Source organism: Schistocerca piceifrons, chromosome 3 (genome assembly GCF_021461385.2).
Source record: "Schistocerca piceifrons isolate TAMUIC-IGC-003096 chromosome 3, iqSchPice1.1, whole genome shotgun sequence".
Taxonomy (NCBI): domain Eukaryota; kingdom Metazoa; phylum Arthropoda; class Insecta; order Orthoptera; family Acrididae; genus Schistocerca; species Schistocerca piceifrons.
The window spans coordinates 534,644,306-534,672,044 of NC_060140.1; the positions used below are offsets into that span (position 1 = coordinate 534,644,306).

Consider the following 27,739-nt stretch of genomic DNA (forward strand, 5'->3'; position numbering starts at 1 on the left):
CCTTCAAAAATACAAGCACTTTGTGTTTGTCGTATTGGTAGGCAACGAAAATTAACGTCTGCTAACATGAGCGAAGATTTAGATAAGGTTAGCGAAGTAGTTAGCAACAACTTCATCTGTGACGTTGTGTCACTCTTGCATTACTGAATCGAAAGTTTTTACCATGGCAGTCTCGTATAAAATTTTCTTAGACTTCAAACCGCATCACATTCGAGTAGAGAAGCGAGCTTTTGTATCTTTTCTTTCCGTTGGCGACGACAGACGGCAGTTATTGAACACTTACCAGGAAGTTTCATGAGGAGGACGACGCTTCAAATAACCCTCCGGCCGTCCCTATTTAGGATTTCCGTGTCTTCCTTAAATCACTTGAGGCGAACGTGGGAATGGTGCCTTTGAAGGGGCTAGGCCTATTTCCTTCCTCATCCTTCCTTAATATGAGCTTGTTCCTCGTCTATTATGAACTAGTTGCCAACGGCAAACACTAATTTTCCTTCCTCCCTTCCTTCTCTTGTTATCTATGCCATGTAAAAAATGTGTGTGCTCATAAATAATAATAACAGTAACCAGTATAGCGAGCCAGTTATTACGCACTCTTAGGTATAGGCTCACTGTTGAATACAGGCCTGTTCCAGACTTCTCCATTCATTGCAACCTTCAGCTTTTCGGATCCAAGTTTTTCCTGCTTGTTTGCCATGCCATAAATCCATTTTCAGCTAGGTCGTCTTCTAGATTTTTTTATCATGAGGAACCTAACATTTTGTCTGGCTACATACACGACCCACGCTAGTTTCAGTTTCGTAATAGTCGCTATCACGTCCTCCCTTTCTTTTCATGTACCTATTTCTTTGCTTTTGTGTTCCTTTTTGTTATGCCGATCAGGCATCTTTCCTTTTGTCTTTGGGAAACTTCAATTTCTAATAGTTTGAGCATTTAACGTCCGTGTTTCATTTCCTGGAGGACACATTGGGAATTTACTTCGGAACGCAGCATTCAGTTTCCCACGTAAACTCCAAGCCATCTTCACCTTTCTGTTCACTTCATTTAATATCTATGCACTTGTTGTTTTCATTTAAATACACAGATTCGCGAAGTGTTTCTATACTTTCTATTACTTTATCTATTCTATAATTTCGTCATTAATCTTTACTTTCCTAACACGGTACTGATTGTACGTAATAGTATTAATTTAATTAATCCACAGGTCTATTGTGTTGCTGTGTTCATTTCCTCCATCTATGATATTCGTTCACGCAGATTCCTTCTTCATCGCAGTTTAATGATTAAAGACATCTTTTTAGGCTGCAGAAAATGGTTTTGGTGAAATGGAGTCCCCTTGCCTAACTCCTCTTTCAATTATGAACTCTTGATGTAATCGAAAGAAAGCTATATTTTTGTTGCGTACATTCCTCAACGAATTGATGTAAGTAATCACAATAATAATAATAATAACAATAAAAGGTCATGATTATTGTGTCAGCGCATTTCTGCAAGTCACTGTCGGAAGTGCTTCCACATAAAAGTTATAGCGTGCAAGAAGTTCAGCCGTACATTTTCTGGTGATAAGGATACCTTTCACTCTATTTGTAATGCTGCTTATGATGTACATAAGGCCCTCAACAGGATGGTTGTTGGCGCTCTTACTGTAGATCGATAGGCATATATCGTGATTTGAATAACGTCTGTTCCCACAAGCGACACTGCTGCGACGATTCCCGGAAGTACGCATTAGCAGCTTTGTCCAAAATGTTTAGCTGCGTCTATACGAACACATGGTTTTCACTGATAAAATCAATTTATCGATTATCCTGTCACGTATTAAAATCCAGCAACCGTTTGGAAAAATCTGCCTATGCCATACTAAACTATGACACTTGAAATATTCAGTTCATTGTTTCCAGGATGGATGGTTAATTAACGCCTCCAATCGGACTGACGCCTTTATGGTTGAACACGACTGTACTGACACTGGATTGAGATGAGACGAATGAACTGATCGTATGGCATTACTGGCCGGGAGTTGTTCGGCCGCCTGCTGTAAGGCTTCTTGTTTGATGCCACTTCAGCGACTTGCGCATCGATGAGATGAGATGAAATGAAATGATTAGGACCACACAAGCACCCGAGCGAAAAAATCTCCGACCCAGCCAGGAATCGAACCAGCGACTCCGCGATCTAGAGGCAGCGACGCTAACCACCTTTTTTTCCCTTCATTCTTCTCGGCGTTTGATCTTGGCGGACGTCACGTGACACTCCTTTCAAGTTGATCTTTGAATACTTTACTCAGTTTTTTTGTTACGGAGGATAGCCAACCCTCTGACTGTGGACTCCACTAGAGCATGAGCTGCGACGCCACTTGAGGTGTTACTTAATGGAATGAAAATCAGTTGAATAAAAGGGCTAATACTTTCTGTTAAATATAGGTGGCTGAACAGTTAATAATAATAATAAAATGTAATTAATAATAATAATAATAAATACATCGGCTACACCACTGCAATTTCATAACCATTTCTACAACCCTTTAGATCACATAACATCAACAGATACGAAGAAAGTAAATTGGAAAAAGAAAACACTACATGGCAAGCACCCGTATCATCTAACACAGCCACACATCGATCAAGACGCATCCAACACATTGCTAAGAAAAGGCAATATATACAGTGAGACAGAAGGATTCATGATTGCAATACAGGATCAAACAATAAACACCAGATATTACAGCAAGCATATTATTAAAGATCCCAATACCACAACAGATAAATGCAGACTTTGCAAACAACAAATAGAAACAGTAGATCACATCACAAGCGGATGTACAATACTAACAAATACAGAATACCCCAGAAGACATGACAATGTAGCAAAAATAATACATCAACAGCTTGCCTTACAACACAAACTTATAAAACAACACGTCCCCACATACAAGTATGCACCACAAAATGTACTGGAGAATGATGAATACAAATCATACTGGAACAGAACCATTATAACTGATAAAACAACACCATATAGCAAACCTGACATCATACTTACCAATAAAAAGAAGAAATTAACACAACTAATCGAAATATCCATACCCAATACAACAAATATACAAAAGAAAACAGGAGAAAAAATTGAAAAATACATCCAACTGGCTGAGGAAGTCAAGGACATGTGGCATCAGAATAAAGTTGACATTATACCAATTATACTATCAACTACAGGAGTCATACCTCACAATATCCACCAGCACATCAATGCAATAGAGCTACATCCAAACTTATATATACAACTACAGAAATCCGTAATTATTGATACATGTTCAATTACCCGAAAGTTCCTAAATGCAATATAACATATACCGTACAGTTAAAAGGAAGTGACGCTTGATCAAGGTCCGCGTTCACTTTCCATTTTTAACCAGACTTAACGTCTGAGAAAGTAACGAAATAATAATAATAAGACAAAAATACAGGGACCAAGCCATCTACCCAGTGCTGACTGACTTCCTCCCTCCCAACACTGTACGTATGCGGTCTGAAAAATCACAAGATTTTAAAATGCGTGTCACACAGTTGTTGTATGCCTGGATGGTGACCAGGCCTCAAGCCAAGCTGCGGATTCCCCTTATGTCAATATACACTGTTTAATCACATTAATGTGACCACCTGTCGAAAGCCCTATTAACCGCCTCTGTCAGCGGTCCCCGCTGCGAGACGTGCAGGAGTGTTGCTGAGGTTCTGGAGGGTGCCGATGTGCCAAATCCAATGCCGCGGCCACGTGCGCTGGGTTTCTGTGTCGAGGACCCACGGTGCAAACAGCTCCATCCATGTGTTCCCTCAGGTTCTCGATTGGGTTTAAACAGGAGGGTGTCTGGTGGCCAGGATATAACGATAAACTCATCCTGATGCTCTTCGAACCACGCACTTACACTGCGAGCTGTGACACGTTGCAGTGTACTTCTGGTAGATGTCATCATGCTGAGGAAAAAGAGACTTCATGTGTATGTGTGTGTATGTAGGGGGGGGGGGGGGAGGGGAACATGGTCACCAAAAACAGACGCATACTTGTGTTAATCTCAGAATGATGAGATCACCCAGCGAATGCCACGAAAACATTCGACAGACCACAATGCCCTCTCCTGGTTTCAGGATATTTGCTTTCAGACGTTTCACGCCTTACATGCTACCGGCCGTCTGATGGAACATAAAACGTGATTCGACTGAAAAGGTCAGCTGTCCGCACTCAGTGGACGTCCAGTTGCTGTATTGGGATGCAAATTCCAGCCTTCGTCGCCGTTGAACAGCAATGAGCAAGGTTGCACCAACCAGGCGTCTGCTGTGGAGGGCCAGGTGCAGCAACTTTCGCTGAACGGATGTCGAGGGGTCGCTGTTACTGACGTCTTGGTTCATCTGTGCGTTCAGTGGCTCAACAGTTGAAAATCTATTTGTCCTTACAAATCTCCACAGCCGTCTTTCACCCCTGTCACCTATGGCCAGTGGTGCACCACAACTGCCTCAGTGCCAGTTTTTGATAGCGCGATTTTTCCATATGTGATGTACTGTAACCACGACGACCCGCAAACAGTTTACACACCTAGCTGTTTCGGAAATGCTTCCGCCCTTGATCCAAAAGCCAATGAGCATGAGCTGCGCGGAGTGGCCGCGCTTAGAGGCGCCATGTCACGGATTGCACGGCCCCACCAGCCGGAGGCTCGAGTCCTCCGTCGGGCATGGATGTATGTGTTGTCCTTAGCGTACGTTAGTTTAAGTTAGATTAAGTAGTGTGTAAGTCTAGGGACCGATGACCTCAGCAGTTTGGTCCCTTAGTAATTCACACACTCACACACACACACACACACACACACACACACACACAATGATCATGCCCTTTTGGACGTCAGATAAATCTCTCCGTTTCCGCATTACAACAAGGACTGCAATGTTTTCCGCGTCCCTTCTTCCCCGACACACTTTATATACCCTTCATTGTTAGGGCTATCACCTATCATCTATGAGTCGTTGCACGTTAACGTTGAACATAGGCAGTGGTCGCAATGTAACTGGACCGTCTGTGAGACGTATGGCACACCGGTGGAAGATAGTGAAGTCAACAAGTTAAGAATGAAAAACACTCTCTACTGACACACAACTTCCTTTTCCAATTGGATGATCCACCAATGTGCAAGCCATGAGATGGTATGGACCCTGACGAGCACCCCCGTGTCTTGAAATCATGCTGTGGAAGCAGTGTATGCGCTGAGAATATTAAAATTTTGCCCAGCCAGATGCAGAAAGAGGCAAATTTTGCTCCCTAGCGCGATGAGAAAAGTAGTAATTTGACTTGTGTACAGGGATAATCTGAACGCCAGCTACAAAATTTCTGGCATTGGCTAGGAATATTTTCTGAGTATTTTGGTGAGAGGAACCATGTTCAGCGGTGGCTCGTTCCAGAGTAATTGCATTTAGTTTGATTTATTTCTCACCCCCCCCCCCCCCCCCCCCCCGCCGGCCGCGGTGGTCTAGCGGTTCTAGGCGCTCAGTCCGGAACCGCGCGACTGCTACGGTCGCAGGTTTGAATCCTGCCTCGGGCATGGATGTGTGTGATGTCCTTATGTTAGTTAGGTTTAAGTAGTTCTAAGTTCTAGGGGACTGATGAGCACAGATGTTAAGTCCCATAGTGCTCAGAGCCATTTTCTCACCCCCCCCCCCCCCATTTTCTTTGTACCTGCTTTGCACTTTAAACATCTGCACAGGTGTTGACGAGGGGCGCTGTGTGTCTTGTGGGGAAACAAACTTTCTCCATTTATTTCACGGTACTCTCTGTTGACAACAGTGAAACCTAGTTTACCCTACGCCCTCAATCTTGCATTCTGTGCTACTCGGTTCTTTCTGGAGCTTTTCTGTAGGTGATACACATCATTAGGAGTAGATTTATTGATAAAGAATTTGCCTATATGCATCCCGTGAATGGGTTCGCTGAACACAATGGAAGAGCGGAACAACGGCGCCGAGTTGAGGTGTTTCTGCAGCGACTGCAACCACATCACAGTACTTCTCCATCTAAGGCTTGTTGCATTACTCTTCTTTTTATGGTGAAGGTGTGATGATTGCGTATTGCGTGCTTTTTAATTATTAGAGAGGCATTTTTCACAGATACAAAGGTGAGTGGGGTAACAGATCGATTAATCATAGTTTCGTGTTTCCGTGTAACGAGCCGCTGGAGATCACGGGTCCCTTATATAAAAGTACAATGCGTGGGAAGAAAAGTGAAGCACTCAGATAACACGGCCGAATGCAAACGTTGCTTCGTACACGCACACACCATCGGCAGGTACATACATCATTAGAACTGTAATTCCCTGTGACAGAACAGCCACCAGAGTGCATTAGCGTTGTTCGTGTTTAGCGTTGTTACCAGGCGTGACGGGGTATACAGGGTGGTCCATTGATAGTGACCAGGCCAAATATCTCACGAAATAAGCATCAAATGAAAAATCTACAAAGAACGAAACTCGTCTAGCTTAAAGGGGGAAACCAGATTGCTTTATGGTTGGCCCGCTAGATGGCGCTGCCATAGGTCAAACGGATATCAACTGCGCTTTTTTAAATAGGAACCCCCATTTTTTTATTACGTATTTGTGTAGTGCGTAAAGGAATATGAATGTTTTAGTTGGACCACTTTTTTCGCTTTGTGATACATGGCACTGTAATAGTCACAAACGTATAAGTACGTGGTATCGCGTAACATTCCGCCAGTGCAGACGGTATTTGCTTTGTGATACATTACCTGTGTTAAAATGGACCGTTTACCAATTGCGGAAAAGGTCGATATCGTGTTGATGTATGGCTATTGTGATCAAAATGCCCAACGGGCGTGTGCTATGTATGCTGCTCGGTATCCTGGACAACATCATCCAAGTGTCGGGACCGTTCACCGGATAGTTAGGTTATTCAAGGAAACAGGAAGTGTTCAGTCACACGTGAAACGTCAACCACGACCTGCAACAAATGATGATGACCAAGTAGGTGTTTTAGCTGCTGTCGCGGTTAATCCGCACATCAGTAGCAGACAAACTGCGCGAGAATCAGGAATCTCAAAAACGTCGGTGTTAAGAATGCTACATCAATATCTATTGCACCCGTACCGTATTTCAATGCACCAGGAATTGCATGGAGACGACTTTGAACGTCGTGTACAGTTCTGCCACTGGGCACAAGAGAAATTACGGAACGATGACAGATTTTTTCCACTCGTTCTATTTAGCGACGAAGCGTCATTCACTAACAGCGGTAACGTAAACCGGCATAATATGCACAATTGGGCAACGGAAAACCCACGACGACTGCGACAAGTGATACATCAGCGACCTTGGCGAGTTAATATACGGTGCGGCATTATGGGAGGAAGGATAATTGGCCCCCATTTTATCGTTGGCAATCTAAATGGTGCAATGTATGATGATTTCCTATATAATGTTCTACCGATGTTACTACAAGATGTTTCACTGCATGACAGAATGGCGATGTACTTCTAACATGGTGGATGTCCGGCACATGGCTCGCGTGCGGTTGAAGCGGTATTGAATAGCATATTTCATGACAGGTGGATCGGTCGTCGAAGCACCATACCATGGCCCGCACGTTCACCGGATCTTACGTCCCCGGATTTCTTTCTGTGGGGAAAGTTGAAGGATATTTGCTATCGTGATCCACCGACAACGCCTAACAACATGCGTCAGCGCATTGTCACTGCATGTGCCAACATTAAGGAAGCCGAACTACTCGCTGTCGAGAAGAATGTCGTTACACGTATTGCCAAATGCATTGAGGTTGACGGACATCATGTTGAGCATTTACTGCATTAATGTGGTATTTACAGGTAATCACGCTGTAACAACATGCGTTCTCAGAAATGATAAGTTCACAAAGGTACATGTATCACATAGGAACAACCGAAATAAAATGTTCAAACGTACCTACGTTCTGTATTTTAATTTTAAAAACCTATCTGTTACCAACTGTTCGTCTAAAATTGTGAGCCATATGTTTGTGACTATTACAGCGCCATCTATCACAAAGCTAAAAACTGGTCCAACTAAAACATTGATATTTCTTTACGTGCTACACGAATATGTAGTAAAAATGGGGGTTCTTATTTTTAAAAAACGCAGTTTATATCCGTTTGACCTATGGCAACGCCATCTAGCGGGCCAACCGTAGCGCCATCTGTTTTCCCCTTCAAGCTAGACAAGTTTCGTTCTTTGTAGTTTTTTCGTTTGACGCTTATTTCGTGATATACTCGTATTTGGCCCGGTCACGATCAGTGGACCACCCTGTATTAGGGGCGTGAACAGTGTCAGATATTGATTGACCACTATGAAGGACACAGAAATGCCGCGTAGTCGTGTGAGACAGTGGTATCACTAGTGACATAGTTTGAAAACCGTCTCATTTTGAGTAACCATTTGGCTGACTCGTCGAATCGTGCAATATATCAATCTGTGGGGCATTCGGATGTGACAGTGCCCTGATGTTTGACTGCATGGGAACGTGAGGTAGGCACACTCGTCGTAAGGCTTTGCTCGATCACGTCTCACCATTACAAAGAAGGATCGTTATTGCGCCCGAAGCAGATCGTAAACTCTTTACATCTCAGACTGGCGACCGCGAACAAGTACACTACAACAATCTACGTCATCCTGCATCATTGGTCGAAGACTAGCAACAGACGACCTAGGGACGTTGTGATCACAACCGAGGTAGACTCTTCCTACACGTCGGTCAGGGGCCTGAAGGTGGCGTAGTAAACCACTGAAACTAATTGTAAAAAAAAAATTAGGTTGGAAACTTGACGGCTGAAAGGTGATTAGTTTGACATCCTCTAGGGATTTACTCTCCCACTCGTAGACTACCATTAAAAACAACAACATAAACGGCTACGTTTGGAGTGGTGCTTCGCGTTCAGTGACGAATCGCAGATCTGCACTACCATGGATGAACATCGTCTGCGAGTATGGCGACAACCTGGAGAGCTCCGATTCTTTGAATGTTTTGGAGAGGCACAGCTGTGTTACTCCTGGCGTAATAGCGTGGGGGTCCGTTGGGTATGACTTCAGTTCACGGCTGGCAGGATTGATGGAATTCTGACAGCATAATAGTATCTCACATTCAACAGTATCATGGTGCCATTTTTCAATAGGACAATGTCGGCTGACCTTCAGGTGTGGCCAGCAAGAACCCCAGACCTGCCCCCGAGCCGGCCGCGGTGGTCTAGCGGTTCTAGGCGCGCAGTCCGGAACCGCGCGACTGCTACGTCGCAGGTTCGAATGCTGCCTCGGGCATGGATGTGTGTGATGTCCTTAGGTTAGTTAGGTTTAAGTAGTTCTAAGTTCTAGGGGACTGATGACCACAGATGTTAAGTCCCATAGTGCTCAGAACCATTTGAACCATTTTGAACCTGCCCCCGAAATAAAATGTTTGAGACCAACTCGGACGTCAACTCCATCCCGGCGGCAGTACCCAGGATATCAAGGACCATTTGCAATAGTTGTGGGCCATCTTACCTCAGGAGCGGATGTAACAGCTTCATGGCGTACTCCCCAACGTTATATTGGTAACTGGGCTGATAATGCTTTTGCAGTCTCTGAAATAACATCACATACCCGTCAACATGTGAAGTTTCATTTAGTTTCCTCCTACTCTTCTGAGGTTTAAGTTTTTTTGTTAGTTAGTGTATTCAGAAAATATGCTTGAATATCCTCCGAAATTTTATCGACGGAATTCGGGTTCGCTATATACAGAAGGACCCAGTTTTAAATTTTGGTGCTCCATTGTTCGCCTTCAAGCGAATGTTGGCACAAGTGAAACGTCCCCTTTTTGAACAATTTATACAGGACTGTGCTTAAACTGACACACAATATTTTGTTAGCGTAACGCAATCTGACTTTCAAAATTCCCTACAAAAGAATGGCCCTGACTAACATTAAACTATACCTTTCACAAATCACTTACCTCACAAAAATCTTCGCTGCTCAAGCTACTGCAATACAGCGAGCGCCACTACTGCCAGCTAAATAAAAGACTCAAACTACTGAAGGCACTAACTACTGATAGGGATAGTTAGCAAAATGAAAGATATTAATAGAGAACAAACAATGTATTTACCTTGATATCATCATATATAAATATAGCAGTTCATGACAAATTTCAAAACTCCGCCATCTCTCTCCCCACATCCACCACTGCTGGCGGCTCACCTCCAACTGCGCAACGCTACGCGCTGTTCACATCCAGCTGCCGCTGCCCAACACTACAATGGCAGACAACAATGCAAACTAGCCACAGACTGCACACAGCACAGCCAGTGATTTTCATACAGAGGTGGCGTTACCAATAAAAAAACCTAAACAGCCTACTTACACAAGTACTTTGAAAAAACCTCTCCCAGTTCCTTCAAGTACCCTCGTTCAATTCGTCCCTACCGTAACTACCTCCAAGTCGACCGAAGGTGAATACCTTTGCCTCGCCTGCCCTCCAACTACGCAAGACCTCTCTAATAGCCTCGGCGTCCGCCAGCGGTCCTGCTGAAGTTAAGGTGGCGTTGCAGGATGCGTCCGTGGGTGAGCGTGGTGCTGCTGCTGGTGGCGTGCTGGTGCCTGGGTGCGCTGGTGCACGGCCAGACCTTCCAATACTCGCACGGCTGGACCAACGGCCGCAAGAGGGCCGGCTCCAGCTCCGCTCCCGGCGCCCTGCTGCCCCCCGGCCGCCTCCAGCCTCCAGCTGCCGCCTCCGACATGGACGCACAGCCGTGTCGCGTGCGATGCCTGCGCCTGCTGCTTCAGGGAGGCGCAGTCCCTCAGGTAGCTAGCCACACACAAGCGCACACATTCATACGTACACACTGAAGTTCACGGTATTGCTTACACTTTCTTGGAGAGAGTCAGATGTTACATCTGTCCTACTCGATTATTTTCTGTCAATTGCTAAGGACTCATACTCTTCTGACAGGAAATTCACAAATATAGCCGCACAACTGAGACGATACTCCCGTAGGCACGTAATTTGATTAGATGTCGCTTCTGAAGAATGGCATCAAAAGCCTTCTGGAACCTTAAAATAAGGGCTTTATTTGCTATCCCCTATGGATAGCACACATTACTTAGTGAGCATAATGAGCTAGTTTTTTTTTCACAAGATAGACTGCAGACAGAACTCAACAGTCGCTCTTAACGGAACTAAATCGACAGATGTAAACTTAATATCCGGAGTACCATAGGAAAGTGTGATAGGGCCGTTGCTGTTTACAATATATATAAATAATCTGGTAGAAAGCATCGAATGCTCTTTAAGGCTATTTGCAGATGATACAGTTGTCTATACCAAAGTAGCAACGCCAGAAGACAGTAAGAATTTGCAGAACGACCTGCATCATGAATGGTGCAAACTCTGGCAGTTGACCCTGAATATAAATAAATGCAAAATATTGAGCATACATTGGAAAAGAAATCCACTACTGTACAGTTACACTGTTGATGACAAACAGCTGGATACAGCGTCTGCCGTAATATATTTGGGCTTAACTATCCAGAGCGATGTTAAGTAGATTGACCACATAAAACAGATAGTAGGAAAAGTAGACACCGGACTGAGATTCATCGGAAGAATCTTAAGGAAATATAACTCATCCACGAAAGAAGTGGCTTACAAGGCGCATGTTCGCCCGATTCTTGAGTATTGTTCATCTATCTGGGATCCCTATCAGGTAGGACTGATAGAGAAGATCCAACGAAGAGCGGCGCGTTTCGTCACGGGATCGTTTAGCTGGCGAGAGAGCGTTACAGAGATGCTAAACAAACTCCACTGGTAGACGTTACAAGAGAGGCGTTGTGCATCACCGAGAGATTTACTACTGAAGTTCTGGGACAGCACTTTTCAGGAGGAGTCGGACAACGTATTACCTCCCACCACATACATCTCGCGTATTGATCACGAGAAGAAAATTCGAGAAATTAGAGCCAATACAGAGACTTACCGACAATCATACTTCCCACACACTATTCGCGAGTGGAACAGGGTTGGAGGGATCGGATAGTGATACCGAAAGTACCCTCCGCCACACATTATTAGGTGGCTTGCGAAGTATGATGTAGGTGTGATGTAGAACGATATTTTCTGAATCCGTGTTGGCTATTAATAAATCTTTTTTTTTTTGAGGTTATTCATAATGTTCAAATATAGTATATGTTCAAAACTTCTACTGCAGCGCGGAGGACCCGGGGGCTCCATTACCGATACTGCCAGGGATTTTTTCTTGGTGGAAGGACTGGTGCACTAAGGAAACTACACTGTTGGGTATTGAGGGGGATGCAACAAACGGCAAAGTGGTACGATAAGTACAACATTCTTGGATGTGCAAAAGATTAGCATTTTGGTGCAAGGGCACAAAGGTAGTAGGAGTAACGCTATATTCAGTCTGCATATGAGGAACGATAACGCGCAGGTTCCTCATTCAGAAACCGCATTTGACCATTTGTTGTTTATAACGAGATCGTGTTATGAGTATGCCTCGTGTGAGAAGGAGAAACATGTTTCGGAGTTCGACAGCAGCATCGAGACTGCGATTTATCATCCCGCGACACCACTCAGAAATACAAGTATAGAAACCTCTCTGGTGGGCTAATCGCAACCAGCAGACCACCAGCAGACCCACGGCATCATTTGGATGCGGTATGGAGAGTCACTTGGTCAGCACACTGCTCTCCCGGTCGGATTTCTTGACCCTGGATCCGCTACTTCTCAGTTTCTCAGTCAAGCAGCTTCTCAATTGGCCTCACGAAGCTGAATGCACCCAGTTCAAGTACTGTCACCTAGGAAAAGTCCCTGCTAGTGCCAGTAATCGAAGCCAGGTCTCTGTGTAGCAGCATGGCACGCTGATGCTTGAGCTACGGAGGCGGACAAGCGTAGAAAGAAACAGCGATAATTCCAAACAAAGCTGGAACAGTCCTTTGCACTGTCTAGAGGAACAGGTGCGGTCGAAGAAGCTCTATGATGATGTCAGACACAGGAGCAACACCACGGTCTTTTCAGCCGAGTTCCAGTTGGGCGTGCAGCATCACGATGGGTGTATGCAAGAGCTCTACGGGAAGCACAAACACTTTCAGATTGCATTTATCATCATAGTAAGAGCCCAGCATGTAGCGTAATTACATGGTGTGCTATTGGGAATTTGACAACCTCAGGTTCGCATAGCCAGTAATGAGATACTCGTATCTCTCAGCCCGATCGACTCAGTGCCAGCCATTGCTGCTGCTAGAGGTGGCAACTGCCTGTACTACAATTTTGCACCCTGCATTACCACCCCCCCCCCCCCCCCTACCCGACCGACCCGCCCATTTAGCTGAGTGGTCTAATGCACGAATTTCCGGAGTGGGAAGGAGCGCCTGGTCCCTGGCACGAATCCGCCCAGCGGAGGTCCGGTGAGCCGGCCAGTCTGTGGATAGTTTTTAGGCGGTTTTCCATCTACCTCAGCGAATGCGGACTGGTTTCCCTTATTCCGCCACAGCTACACTATGTTGGCGATTACTTCACATATGCGTACACCACCATTACTTTAACACGCAAGCCGGCCGGTGTGGCCGAGCGGTTCTAGGCGCTACAGTCTGGAGCCGCGCGACCGCTACGGTCGCAGGTTCGAATCCTGCCTCGGGCATGGATGTGTGTGATGTCCTTAGGTTAGTTAGGTTTAAGTAGTTCTAAGTTCTAGGGGACTGATGACTTCAGCAGTTAAGTCCCACAGTGCTCAGAGCCATTTGAACCATTTTAACACGCAAACATAGGGGTTACACTCGACTGGTGTGAGACGTTCCCGGAGGGGGGCGGGGGGCACCGGGGGCCGAACTGCACAATAACCCTGGGTTCGGTGTGGGGCGGCAGAGGGGTGAAGTGGACTGCGGTAGTCGTCGTGGGGTTGTGGACCACTGGGGCTGCAGCGGGGACGGAGTCTCTCCGTCGTTTCTAGGTCCGCGGTGAACATACAACATCAACCCCCCCCCCTACCCCAAATTTTATTCATCCACCTTGTATAAATGCAAGATCATATGAGAAAATCGTGAAGTGTACTTTCCTACCATACACAGATGAGTGCTATGTGGGCTCACACTCCGATCACGGTTCAGTAAACAATAGGAGTATTGTGGGCTGACACACTGGTGGTGTTGTAGCTGTACGTGCCGCCCGAGCTGTGGCAGCAGGTGGACGAGGAGGGCGACAACATGGCGGCGCGCCAGCGCGTGGGCGGCGCCCGCCTCCGGCACGCACTTCCACCCCCAGGGGCGGCTGCCGCCGTCGACTCTGACGAGGACATGTGATGCCGCGCAAGTACGCCCGCCTCCACGCTACAGCAGCATTACCACCGTTCAGCTACACGCTTCACTTCTCGACTGACACGCTGATCTCTATTTCTGTCCAGTATGTGTTCTCATGTATCGATTTTTAATGAAAATAAAGGCCCTTTCTTTACACAACTATTTTTAAGTTTCATTAATTACGTAATATAGCGAAATTCCCAGAACGGTATACTGGAGTATATTCGGTAATGAAATTTCCTTTTAATTAGTCTTTGACTGTGTGATCGTAGTCAGCGCATCGATGTTTGAGTCTCAGCTTGTGCGGACAAGAGGAGAACTTCTGTGACGTTACAGTAGAATGCTGAACATTAGATAGGTAGACAGCGTAAATAATGAAGAGATACTGAGTGGAACTGACGATAAAAGGGGCTTATATCAGGACCAGAAGAAGAGATAGTTTGCTGAGGTAACAGCGGAGTACTTAATTTGGTAGTGGAGTAAAGTATGCGGGGTAAAAATTGTAGAGGGTATACGGTAATCAGTTTCAAATTGATGTTTTGGAACTTCGTAGAAAAGAAGGTACACTGGCGCAAAAAATATCACAATAGAAAAAAAATAATTAAAATAGAGATATGTAATTTTTGGAATACATTTGTCTAGGTAACACATATAAGTGATTAACATTGCGAGATCACATGTTAATTAATGTAAGTGCGAGGTAAGCCATTGCAAATGTGAAATGCTGGTACATCAATGACCGGTGTAAAAGCCAGAACGTTGAATATAAGCATGCAATTGTGTATGTATTGTGTTGTACAGGTGCAGGTTGTCAGTTTGTGGGATGGAGTTCCATGCCTGTTGCACTCGGTCGCTCAATAAAGCTAGTTACGGAAGACGCTGTAGCTGTCGTCCGACGATGTCCCATATCTGCTTGACTGGAGACAGATTTGGTGATCGAGCAGGTCGAGGCCACATGTCGACACCCTGTAGAGCATGTTCGGTTACAATAGAGGAATGTGGGCGAGCGTTATCCTGCGGGAGAACACCCCCTGGAATGTTCATGAATGGCAGTACAACAGGTCGAATCACCACACTGACGCAAAAATTTCCAGTCAGGATGCATAGGGTAGCCACAAGAGTGCTCCAGTTGTCATTCGAAATTCCATCTCAGACCATAGCTACAGGTCTAGGTCCAAAGTGTCTAGCACACAGACAAGTCGGCTGCAGGCCTCATCCTAACCAATACACTGCCATCGCTGACACCGATGGAGAACCAGTTTTCATCAGAAAACACAGTAGAATTCCACCCTGCCCTCCAATTAGCTCTCGCTTGACACTACTGAAGTCGCAAATGGTAGTGGTTTGGGGTCAATGGAATGTACGCTCCAGGGCGTCTGGCCCGGATCTGTCCTTGAAGTAATCGGTTTGTAACAATACGTTGTGTGACCGTGGTGCCAAATGGTGCTCAAATTACTGCTGCAGATGCAGTACGATGCGCCACAGCCGTACACCGAACACACCGCTGTCAGCAATCATGTATAGAGGCAACATTCCAGCCAAATCTTACATATTGTTGTGAATCACCGCCTCCACTTAAATACGCTGATTAACCAGAACAGCGGCGCTTTGGGAGGGGAAGGACGGATAGAGCAGAGGCGCTTTGGGAGGTTTAGGGGTGGAGGGAGAACCCGTCACTATAGCCTCTCCGCCCACAGTGAATGTGTTGTTTCTTTTCCTGCTCTCTTCTCCGCCCGTCACCTCACTTAAAACAATGAGAAAGGCGAAAAACCGCGCGGGATTAGCGGGGCGGTCTAAGGCGCTGCAGTCATGGACTGTGCGGCTGGTCCCGGTGGAGGTTCGAGTCCTCCCTCGAGCATGGGTGTGTGTGTTTGTCCTTAGGATAATTTAGGTTAAGTAGTGAGTAAGCTTAGGGACTGATGACCTTAGCAGTTAAGTCCCATAAGATTTCATACACATTTGAACATTTGAAAGGCGGAAAGTTGCCGTCCTGTGTATATTGCCATTGTCCTTTTTTCTGGTCAACGCTCTTTCTCTAATGTTATCCGATTTTCTACATCACAGAAAGCAATATATATCGATTCGATGTCAGTCACATAACGACAGGCACGCACAAATTGAAGCAACCAGACATGGCGTACCATAAAGTTCGATTTAGGGTCATCTACTGCCTTTGACATCATAAATATTCACTTGCTGTTTCAGAAGTTGCAAATTTTGCACTTTTTGGATATGAGAAGGGTATAGTAAGAAAAAATACTACCAGTCCCTTACCGGTACCAATATCAGTGCGTTACTGACAAAGGAAGTAGGAAGAACAAACCTGTAATGTTCGGTTACAGTATTACTAGTGAAACGTGGTAGTCACTGGAATTAAGGAAAAAGTGGATGGGAAGACCCACCAGTATAACTTTCTTTCCACACAACCTGTTGATTTAACAATATATAACTATAAATTTTGTTTTTTCTACAAAATGAAAAAAATTGAAAAATGAATAAGCTTTTGCAAGAGAAATCAGAACGGCACACAATATGACAATAATTACCTGCAGCCCGCCCGTTATCGGCTGAAACAGGGGTGTTTACTACGACGATGGACACAGTTTTCTTATTAAATCCCCTTCTGCAGCACATGAAAACTATATAAGCACCATTGATGACAAGAGTGATTCAATTACTCAAAACAGATGACGTAACTTTTAATTTGAAATATGTATGTCGAAAGGTTTGGGGTTAAGATGTGCACCTGTGCTTTAAGAATAAACAGATTAGAAAACAATATGACAATGATAAGGCTTACTTCAAAGCAATAAACCTCTTAATTTCAATCGGTAACCAAAGTACGAGTGGATCCCAACCCGTCCCTTTTGACAATCTTATTTTGACTAAAGCCCTGATAACAGTTGTCTGTTAATATTTTCAAAGTTAAACTGAATGTCAGTTACTAAGATAGCGCTGAAGAAACGTCTTAAAACATTACTTTTGAACACTTATTACAAGAGAACTCGCTCGGTGGAACCACAAGATCCAGCTAAAAATACATCAACAATGACCCGCTCTTTCAAAGACAGCAACGCACTGCTAAGTACAACAGGTAGTTCAGATTATTACCAATGCAATTACAATCAAAGAATTGAACCTGTTAACATCTAAATCTAACCACAAGACTCCTGTTTTGTTTAACGGAAACCTGTGCCTTAGTACAATTGTTCCGGCTGTATTTACGACCAGGAGCTGATTATTAGAACATTAATGATCGGTATAAACCAGAAAGGAAAGACAATATAAAAGCAGGACAAATTTTTAAACAACTAGAGTCTTAGTACAATACCACGGCCTATATTTACCACCAAAGAGCCGACCGAGTAAAACTCTGAGGGTCGGGTACAAACCAGAAAATAATTAGGAGGGCAGGTAGACAATGACACAAATCACCACGAGGATTACAGAATGTTACTACCCTTTATCAGCAAGCAGTTCCATGGATCCACGGTTCGTCGCGGCGGTTACTGAGTGGTGCCGATGAAAGCCAGGTAGAAGAGGACAGCCAGGCCACGAGCGGTCGTGCGACACGAATGTTGCCAAGCGACCGACGGGACGTCGTCCTGCTGCTTGTAGTGAAGTACTTCGGTATCTGCTCTCTGCGCAGGCCCTCCTTGCGTAGCTCTTGGCTTCGGCCGCCCGGACCTTGTGACCACCTGTTGTCGCGACGCTACCGCCAAACCCCAAACTTCGTGCCTCCTTCTCGGACCAGCGAACCCCCTATATACATCGGCAAGCAAAGATCTTCTAAGGACACAATCCACAGACACCAACTCTTCCTCATAGATATTGGCAATGGGGCCACAAGATCCAGTGACGCCAGCCAGAACAGTCTACTAATTCAGTGGCGCCACAGCTCAACTAGTGTCCCGCTTGACACAGTAAAGTCGTTTAAATATCTGGGCTTAACGTTGCAAAGGTATATGAAATGGAATGAACTTGTAAGTACTGTGGGAGGAAAGGCGAGTGGTCGACTACGGTTTATTGAAAGAATCTTAGAAAAGATTGGTTCACCTGTAAAGGAGTCTGCATGTAAGACGCTGGTGCGACCTGTCCTTGAGTAGTGTTCGAGTGTTTGGGATCTGTAATAGGGCGAGCTGAAGGAAGACATTGAAGCAATTCAGAGACGGGCTGTCAGATTTGTTACTGGTATGTTCCAACAACACGTAAGTATTACGAAGATGCTTCTGGAACTCAAATGGGAGTCCCTGCAGGGAAAGAGACGTTCTTTTCGAGAAACACTGTTGAGAAAATTTAGAGAACCGCCATTTAAAGCTTACTGCCTAGCGATTCTACTGGCATCAACATACATTACTAGTAAAAAACACGAAGATAAGATTCCAGAAATTAGGGCTCATACGAAGGCATATAGATAGCCGTTTCTCCCTCGCTCTGCTTGCGAGTGGAACAGGAAACAAAGTGACTAGTAGTTGGTTCAAATGGCTCTGAGCACTATGGGACTTAACATCTGAGGTCATCAGTCCCCTAGAACTTAGAACTACTTAAACCTAACTAACCTAAGGACATCACACACATCCATGCCCGAGGCAGGATTCGAACCTGCGACCGTAGCGGTCGCGCGGTTCCAGACTGTAGCGCCTACAACCGCTCGGCCACACCGGCCGGCTGACTAGTAGTGGTACATGGTACCCTCCGCCACGCACTGGACAGTGGCTTGCAGGGTGTACATGTAGATGTAGAATATTCGAAAACAATAACAGTTAGTACAAGGTAAATGGATTATCACTGAATTTTGACAATACACAAAATATACGGTACAGTAATTCTCACAGAACTGTACACTATAAAAACAAGTTTCTGAAACAAAGCAAAGCAAGAAATAGAAAGTTGTAAGTTTTCAGGACAACAGATAGATTACAACTTCAATTGGAAAACCCGCTATCTAGAATTAACGAAGTGTCTAGGTTCAATTGTGTTTGTAGTAGGCATTATTACTGCTACACGTGCTTTAAAAATGAATAACTGGTTTATTTTCTGTATTTCCATGCACTAATGAGCTGCGGAATTATTTTCTGCGGAAATTACACTTACAGGAATAGTATTTTCAGAACACAGTAGAGTGTTACAAGAATTATACTTGATGTTAATTCTAGAACATCCTGCAGAGACCTCTTACAAAACAATGTATTTTGAGAACTACTTTGCCAGTATTTTCTCTTTTCAAAAAATAGTGAAAACTATGCGTATAACACTAGGACTAAAAACGGACTCTACAAAAGAGTTAGATACGTGGTCCACATGTATTCTACAACCTACCAGAGCACATTAAATGTTATGTAGATAATATAGTGGAATTTAAAAACTGAATTAAAGAACTTTCTGACGGGCAACTCCTTCTACTCCATTGAAGATATCTTCATAGAAACTCTTAAATTCAATATCTTATGTTTCTGTGTAATTATAATTAGCATCTAATACAATAATTTAATATAATTCCTCTGCATTGCACTTCTGTTAAATTAGATGTACATATTTGACGTCTTTCCACATCTCAGAGAACAGTCACTGCGGATCTATGAAATACGATTAATGTAATGTCATCGAATGCATTCTGTCCTCGAAGTATGTTCAAGAAGGTCTGTGTAACATTCATGTACAGAAACTATAACATTTCCATTGCATTTAAAACATTTTCTAGTCACAATTAAGAACTGGTGGAAGTCACCGGGTTTTTTACAGTCACTTAGTTTTCCACTGTCAAAGCTCTTTTGAGAACAAGTTCATTGCCCTGGCGAAATATAATTTGCTTCTTTCGCAATCACGGCTTCTTATCGCGTAACGTATTTTTTTTATACACAGTAGGTTTAGAAGACGTTCGTATCGTTCACCTCTTGGCTTAACGTTCGCGACAGATTCGACTTGGTCTTATTTTGCACTGGGCAGGGCTAGGCACGCTTTGCTTTCATTGCTGTTACATTCGGCCTTGAAGAGGAAGACTCACGTTTTTACGCAATAACAAATCGTAACATAAAATCAGTTTTCTTTTTTAAAACTGAGCCAACATTGCTCAGAATCGCGTTTTCGTTTTTGCTCTTAGTCAGCAGTCAATAAATGCAACCTCCATCTTGCACCAAGTGCTCTCATAAACAGCACTTCATTTAGTCTGTACAATACTCTTGACATAATTACGTTTCGAGTTGTTTCCTTCGTCTCTGATCGATGGTCAGGAAACAGGGTATTGTGCACTTTCTTTATTCTTCATTTAAGTTGTAATTTTCGGATATCACGAGAGCTACGACCAAATATATTTTAGCCACTCAATAATGTCGTGCGCAAAATGTAGGCGCTGACGTGTTATAAACATTTATCAGATTTGAATGAATTACCACGGACAATAAACCGTCCAAAATAGACAATTTTATACCGACACAATATTGTAGTTCGTCCATTTGAACGAAACACTCGTAACTACGATAAAACGTTGCATCAACGAAACTAATCCGTGCATCAATGCTAATCGATACATAATTTCATCGATGCCAGTAATACCTGTGTGAGGCCAAAAACTCTTAACCTTGTCCTTGCATAAAGTTTGATTTCCAATAATAGGAACAGGAAGCGCGAAAATGTTCCTGGTAGAATAACGATCAAGTACTTTAAGGTCTGATGACGAGCATCCCTGCCATCACAGGTAAAAGTGCCGTCTCCTGGTAAGGAAAGACAGCGTGTCATCGACTGGATTGTGTAGCACTGCGTTTAAAAGAGAGCTGAACCACATGTTTTAGATGATAAATTAAGAGAGCCTTTCTGTAGTAGTTGGAATACACGATAACTTAATCATGCTAAAGGACTCTTCCGTCATTACTTGGTAGAACAATTTCATATGTATCAACACGAACTTCGGTGTTCTGCAGGATTAACGTATTTTGCGACATATACCTATGTGGACTACCTGCATCCGCGAATGACGTTGCCTTAATAATAGACAAACCAGAAAATGCCGAAATCCAGATAGAAAACCTAACTGCACAAGCCGGAAAAATTCGCTTACGATTTTCTTTCCCAAAGACAGAATGCAATAACAGTTATCTAAACGCAATTGTAGTAAAATAATTAGTCACAATCGCAATCTAGACAATGTTTTATTGACGGTGATTGGTTTCAGTGTAAATAGATCATCTTCAGACTATAAGACATCTCCTTCAGTGATCCGCGGAGGCACTGAGCGCAGCCGAAGGAGAAAGTCGGCTCATTCAGATATCTAGGTAAATGGTCAAGCATAAACAACAATGAGAAGGACAGTAGAGATAAGAGCCAACACCAGAAACATATACGGCAAGGGAGTTTTATCGTGGGACACCAAAATTAAATATTGTAATATAGTTGTGAGTTCCGAGGCAACATAAATTCAATACAATGCCACGACCAAAGACAGAAATATGTGTACATGTTGAGAAGGTACTACACACACTGCGCAAAAGAAGAACGTCGCTCTTAGGACATTTGGCTGAAATTGGTGATGACTATGGAGTTGAAAGGACAGCCAGCGTGGTTTCCAAAGGCACTAAATGACAAACATCAACATAACATACACACGTAACAGGAATTGATTTAGGAGCAAAATTCAGAAAGTGGGCTTCAGGGACGACTAAGAAAGAAAATTAAAACAGCCTCGTAACACCGTACAGCACCGTAAGTAGAAATCACAATATATAAAACGAAGGTGAACTTAGAGGAATACAACTGCATGCAGCAAAAATTGAATTATTCATGTAACGTCCTCTGTGAGAAGGGTTGGGATGGGTTGTTTGGGGAAGGAGACCAGACAGCGAGGTCATCGGTCTCATTGGATTAGGGAAGGATGGGGAAGGAAGTCGGCTGCGCCCTTTCAAAGGAAATGGGGAAGGAAGTCGGCCGTGCCCTTTCAAAGGAACCATCTGTGAGAAGGCTATTCGGATAAATGAATAAATAAAACAAACTCTTTGGCATAATCCGGCAGCTGTTAAGTTTAAAAATTATTTGCATACGTCAGAAAATTCGCCATATTTTTTATTACATCTCAGCGAAAACCACATCCCGATCATTTACTCGTTCTAGACGTATCTGTAGTATCCGCTTTTTAGCTGCCTCACCATTATAGATTAAACATAGACTTCATAACTTTTAATTTTTTGCAGGAGACTGCCTATCGCTGATGCCCAGCACTTAAATGTCCAGTTATGCCCATCATCATGAGCCGAAAAACTTGGTTGTTTTAACAAAATGGCTCTGAGCTCTATGGGACTTAACTGCTGTGGTCATCAGTCCCCTACAACTTAGAACTACTTAAACCTAACTAACCTAAGGACATCACACACATCCATGCCCGAGGCAGGATTCGAACCTGCGACCGTAGCGGTCGCGCGGTTCCAGACTGAAGCGCCTAGAACCGCACGGCCACACCGGCCGGCAGTTGTTTTAACACATGAACCTGCCAGTATACAGAGTATGGTCGACTATACAGCCTGCATTAAACTGAGGTGACAAAAGTCAAGGGATAGCGACGTGCACATATACAGACGGCGGTAGTATCGCGTACACAATGTGTAAAAGGGCAGTGCATTGGAGGAGCTGTCATTACTATCCAGGTGATTCATGTGAAAGGGTTTCCGACGTGATTACGGCCGTACGACAGGAATTAATAGATTTCGAACGCTGAATGGCAGTTGGAATTAGACGTGTGGGACATTCCTGTCGGAAATCGTTAGGGAATTCAATATTCCGAGATCCATAGTGCCAAGAGTGTGCCGAGGATACCAAATTTCAGGCATTATCTCTCGCTACGAACAATACAATGGTCGACGGCCTTCGCTTAACGACTGAGAGCGGGGAGTTGTCAGTGCTAACAGGCGAGCAATACTGCTTGAAACAACCGCAAAAATCAGTGTGGGACGTACGATGAACGTGTCCGTTAGGACAGTGCGGCGAAATGTGGCGTTAACAGGCGGTGGCAGCAGACGGCCGACATGAGTGCACTTGCTGACTTCGGCCACAACACCTCTCCTGGGTTCGTGACCATATCGGTTGGAGCCTGGACGACTGGAAAAACGTGGCCTGGTCAGATGAGTCCAGATTAGTAAGAGCTGGTGGTAGGATTCGAACGTGACGCAGACCCGCACTAACCCATGGATCCAAGTTGTCAACAAGGCACTGTGCAAGCTGGTGGTGGCTAGGTAATGGTGTGGGCTGTCTTTACAGAGGATTGACTGGGTCCTCTGGTCCAATTGAACCGATCATTGACTGGAAATAGTTACGTTCAGCTACTTGGAGACTAAATGCAGCCTTTCATGGACTGCACTTTCCCAAACAACGACAGAATTTTTATGGATTACAAAGCGCGATGTCAGAACATTCTGGACAGGTCGAGATAATGGTAATATCCACCCAGATCGACAGACATGAATCACATTGAACATTTGTGGGACATAATCGAGAGTTCAGTTCGCGCACAAAATCCCGCAATGGTAACACCTCCACAATAATGGAAGTGTATAGAGACAATAAAGCTCAGTATATCTGCAGGGGACTTCCAACGACTTGTTGAGTCCAAGCCACGTCGAGCTGCTGCACTACGCTGGGTAAAAGTTGGTCCTGTGTATACAGACTGAAGCGGCGAGTGAAAATTTGTACCAAGGCTGGGAATCGAATCAGGGTCTCTTGCTTACTGGGGAGGTGCGTTAGCCACCAAGCCACCTTTGCACAGAGGCTCACGCAATTTGCAGTAGACTGGGGTGGCAATGAGAATTTTGATAGAGGACGGTGTGCCAGGGTAATCTGTGCAGTGGTGTGAACCGCTGCGTCAAGATGGCTCAGTGACTAAAGCACACATCTCAGTAAGCAGGAGACTCGGATTCGATTTCCGCCCTTGGTACAAATTTTCACTCGCCGCTTCGGTCTACAAACATAAAGTCATATCTGTACGAGTCCAGTAAAGTCTCGGAAGTTGTATCATTTCACTTGCAAAAGTTGATCCATCATGGTCCGTCACGATGTTAGTAGGTATCCCACGACTTTTGACACCTCAGTGTGTCTCGGTACAGCCGATTACTCCCAGGTCCAAAGTTTTTGCGAGGCCCACCAAGTGAAGGTATTGCAGCAAGCTGAATGTTATCACTAAAAATGGCCTGCAGCGCGTAAACGATACATTTCTAGACATGTGCTCACTACACCTGAAGGTTCCTTTTCCACTCAAAGATAGTCGGTTGCACTTTGTTCCCGTAGTTGAAAATCATCTTGCTACATACTCACTTATGTCATTTCTAATTTTTCGCTTGTCAGGAAACATACCGACACACAATAACAGGTAGCTTAAAACACGTGTCTATGCTCGAGGGGGAGGAAGGCAGGGAATACTCAATGACACAAACTCCGCATTTATAGGGAGCGGTGTTCCCTGACAATACGAAGACTGGCCTAACGAGACTTCTTGAGAGTTAGAAGGTTGCTCCAGACAGAACTTCGAACAGGAATTTTCAGCTTTCGCGTACATCGCATTACTATCTAACCTGTGCAATAATACCACACGACCCTATTCAAATCTCTTTCTCCACTTTTTTTCTTTTCTTCCGGGGGTACTGGATCGTTAGGTACACCACCGAACTGCTACAAGTATAGGAAAGCAGAAGAGAGATTTTGTTCTGGCAGAAGGACAGACGTCCGCCTTCGAAGCTGAATAGTCAATGCACCTGGCTTCCTTTCATAGGATCAGGGTTCAGCTCTGGTCATTGCCGGTGTTTTTCTTTGGTGGCAGGAATGGTACGCCGTCCCCTTATCCTCGTCATGCAAGTTGAGAAACTATTTGAGTAAAAAGTAATGGCTGTAAGGTCTGGAAAGCGACAATGGGCAGGAGAGCGGTGTGCTGAGCCTATGCCACATCGTACCGCATGCGAATGGAAAGTCACCGCATGGCGGCCAGTCAGCATCGCGCAGTTCTCTGAGCCTGATCGCAAGATATTAAAAAAAATGGTTCAAATGGCTCTGAGCACTATGAGACTTAACATCTGAGGTCATCAGTCCCCTAGAACTTAGAACTACTTAAACCTAACTAACCTAAGGACATCACACACATCCATGCCCGATGCAGGATTCGAACCTGCGACCGTAACGGTTGCGCGGTTCCAGACAAGCGCCAAGACCCTCTCGGCCACACCGGCCGGCGATATTTTTTAAGCGCGAAGGAAAGTGTCGAGCTGAGAAATTCAACTGTAAAAGCCAAAAGAAAGGCAAAAGCCGGATTTCGTATATCACATTCCTAAACACATTCAATTCTTCAAGAAGAGTCTTGATGAAATTTTATTTTTGAGCTTCTTCTTCACGTGGTTTTTTTATTTTCTTTTTTTTAGTAGCTGTTTTAGTTCTGGATATTGCAAGTTATAACCAAGTACCGATTGAAATTCAAATGTTGCAAATGGACATCACACACATCCATGACCGATTAGATTAGATTAGATTAGTACTTGTTCCATAGATCATAATGCGACACTTCGTAATGATGTGGAACGTGTCAGGTGCCTATACAAGATATTAAATTACACAAAATATTACATGATACTCAATATTTTTTTGTGGGGGTTGGGGAAATTACCCACTTACTATATTCCAAAATTCATCTAATGAGTAGAAGGAGTTGCCATTAAGAAATTCTTTTATTTCCTTTTAAATGCTATATGGCTATCTGTCAGACTTATGATGCTATTAGGTAAGTGATCAAAGACTTTTGTGACAGCATAATTTATCCCCTGCTGAGCTAAAGTTAGATTTAACCTTGAGTAGTGAAGACCATCCTTTCTCCTAGTGTTGTAGCCATGTACACTGCTATTACTTTTGAATTCGTTCGGATTGTTAACAAAAAATTTCATAAGTGAATATATATATATATATTGTGAGGGCACAGTGAAGATTTCTAGCTCTTTAAATAAGTGTTTGCAGGATGATCTTGGATGAGCTCCAGCAATTATTCTGATTACACGCTTTTGTGCAATGAACACTCTTTTACTCAATGATGAGTTACCCCAGAATATGATGCCATACGAAAGCAGAGAATGAAAATAGGCGTGGTAAGCTAATTTACTCAGATGTATATGGCCAAAATTTGCAATGACCCTAATAGCATAAGTAGATGAATTCAAACGTTTCAGCAGACCCTCAGTGTGTTTTTCCAGTTCAACCCCTCGTCAATGCATACACCTAGAAATTTTGAATATTCTACCTTAGCTACCGATTTCTGATCAAAGTCTATATTTATTAATGGTGTCATTCCATTTACTGTGTGGAACTGTGTATATTGTGTTTTATCAAAGTTTAATGAGAGCCCATTTGCAGAGAACCACTTATTGATTTTCTGAAAAACATGATTTACAATTTCACCAGTTAATTCTTGACTGTTGGGTGTGATAGCTATACTTGTATCATCGGCAAAAAGTACCAGGATTCGAACCTGCGACCGTAGTGGCCTCGCCGTTCCAGACTGAAGCGCCTAGAACCGCTCGGCCACAACGGCTGGCAGTACCGATCGATATCTGTCAGTTCAATTTATCACGAATTGCTATGATGGTGTACACTTCCTGCTCCAACTGCATAGCTGAGTGCTCAACGCGTCAGACTGCGACTAGCGAGATTCGCGGTCGAATTCCTGCATACTGGCAAAAAGAGTTCCGTTATTGAGAGGCTGGTGTGCACACAGACTCTGAAGGGAGACTGGGGAGCTATATGAATACAAGTAGGACGTGTTCAGAAAAACACGTTAACGATCGGGAGAGCGATGTGGTAACCGCTTTTCTCTCCCTTCTGACGTCACACTCACGCCGCTGGTAAACAAATGCAAGCAGTCGAGCGCCGTCGCAAGGTTTCCTGTGCCTGTATCGGAAACTGTGTGTCTGGCAGATATTTTACTTGTTCACTCTTTGAAACTAACGTCATTTCATTTGGTTTTGGGAGACACGGTTTGACAATTGGGACTCGTAAATTTTTTTCGTGACGGAGGTCACGTGGTCCTACTGGTTCGTAGGTCACGTCACTGTGACGCTAGACTGCGGTTTGCAGTAAAGCTCCAATTGGCCGAGTATTGTTAATGGAAGTTTATAAGAAAAACACGTTGACTAACTGGAGTGTAATCATTACTGAAAGATATAGCAATGTGGAGTAAGTCACACGGCTTCCTTGATAATATCTTGGTACAGACGGTTTGCCCAAACCTTCCTTTGATTTGCGTATATGCTAGATGTACATTTACGGGCAAATAAATTAGAAACATCTGCTAAGTAATCCCCCACCCCAGCCTCCAATGATTCATGGACCTTGTCGAGATGGGGTGAATTGCGTTCCTTCTGTGCAGCCACAACGGAG

The 27,739-nt window shown here is 44.2% G+C and overlaps 1 protein-coding gene across 1 annotated transcript in view; it reads left to right on the forward strand.

The window, feature by feature from the left end:
• LOC124790097 (pro-corazonin-like) overlaps window positions 1-14,495 on the forward strand; it is a 47,314-nt gene extending 32,819 nt beyond the window's left edge. The window contains exons 2-3 of the mRNA XM_047257662.1: window positions 10,597-10,849; window positions 14,210-14,495. Coding sequence (XP_047113618.1) covers window positions 10,597-10,849; window positions 14,210-14,356 — 400 coding nt within the window. The 3' untranslated portion in view covers window positions 14,357-14,495. The remainder of the gene's footprint in view (window positions 1-10,596; window positions 10,850-14,209) is intronic.
• Window positions 14,496-27,739: the final 13,244 nt, after the last annotated feature.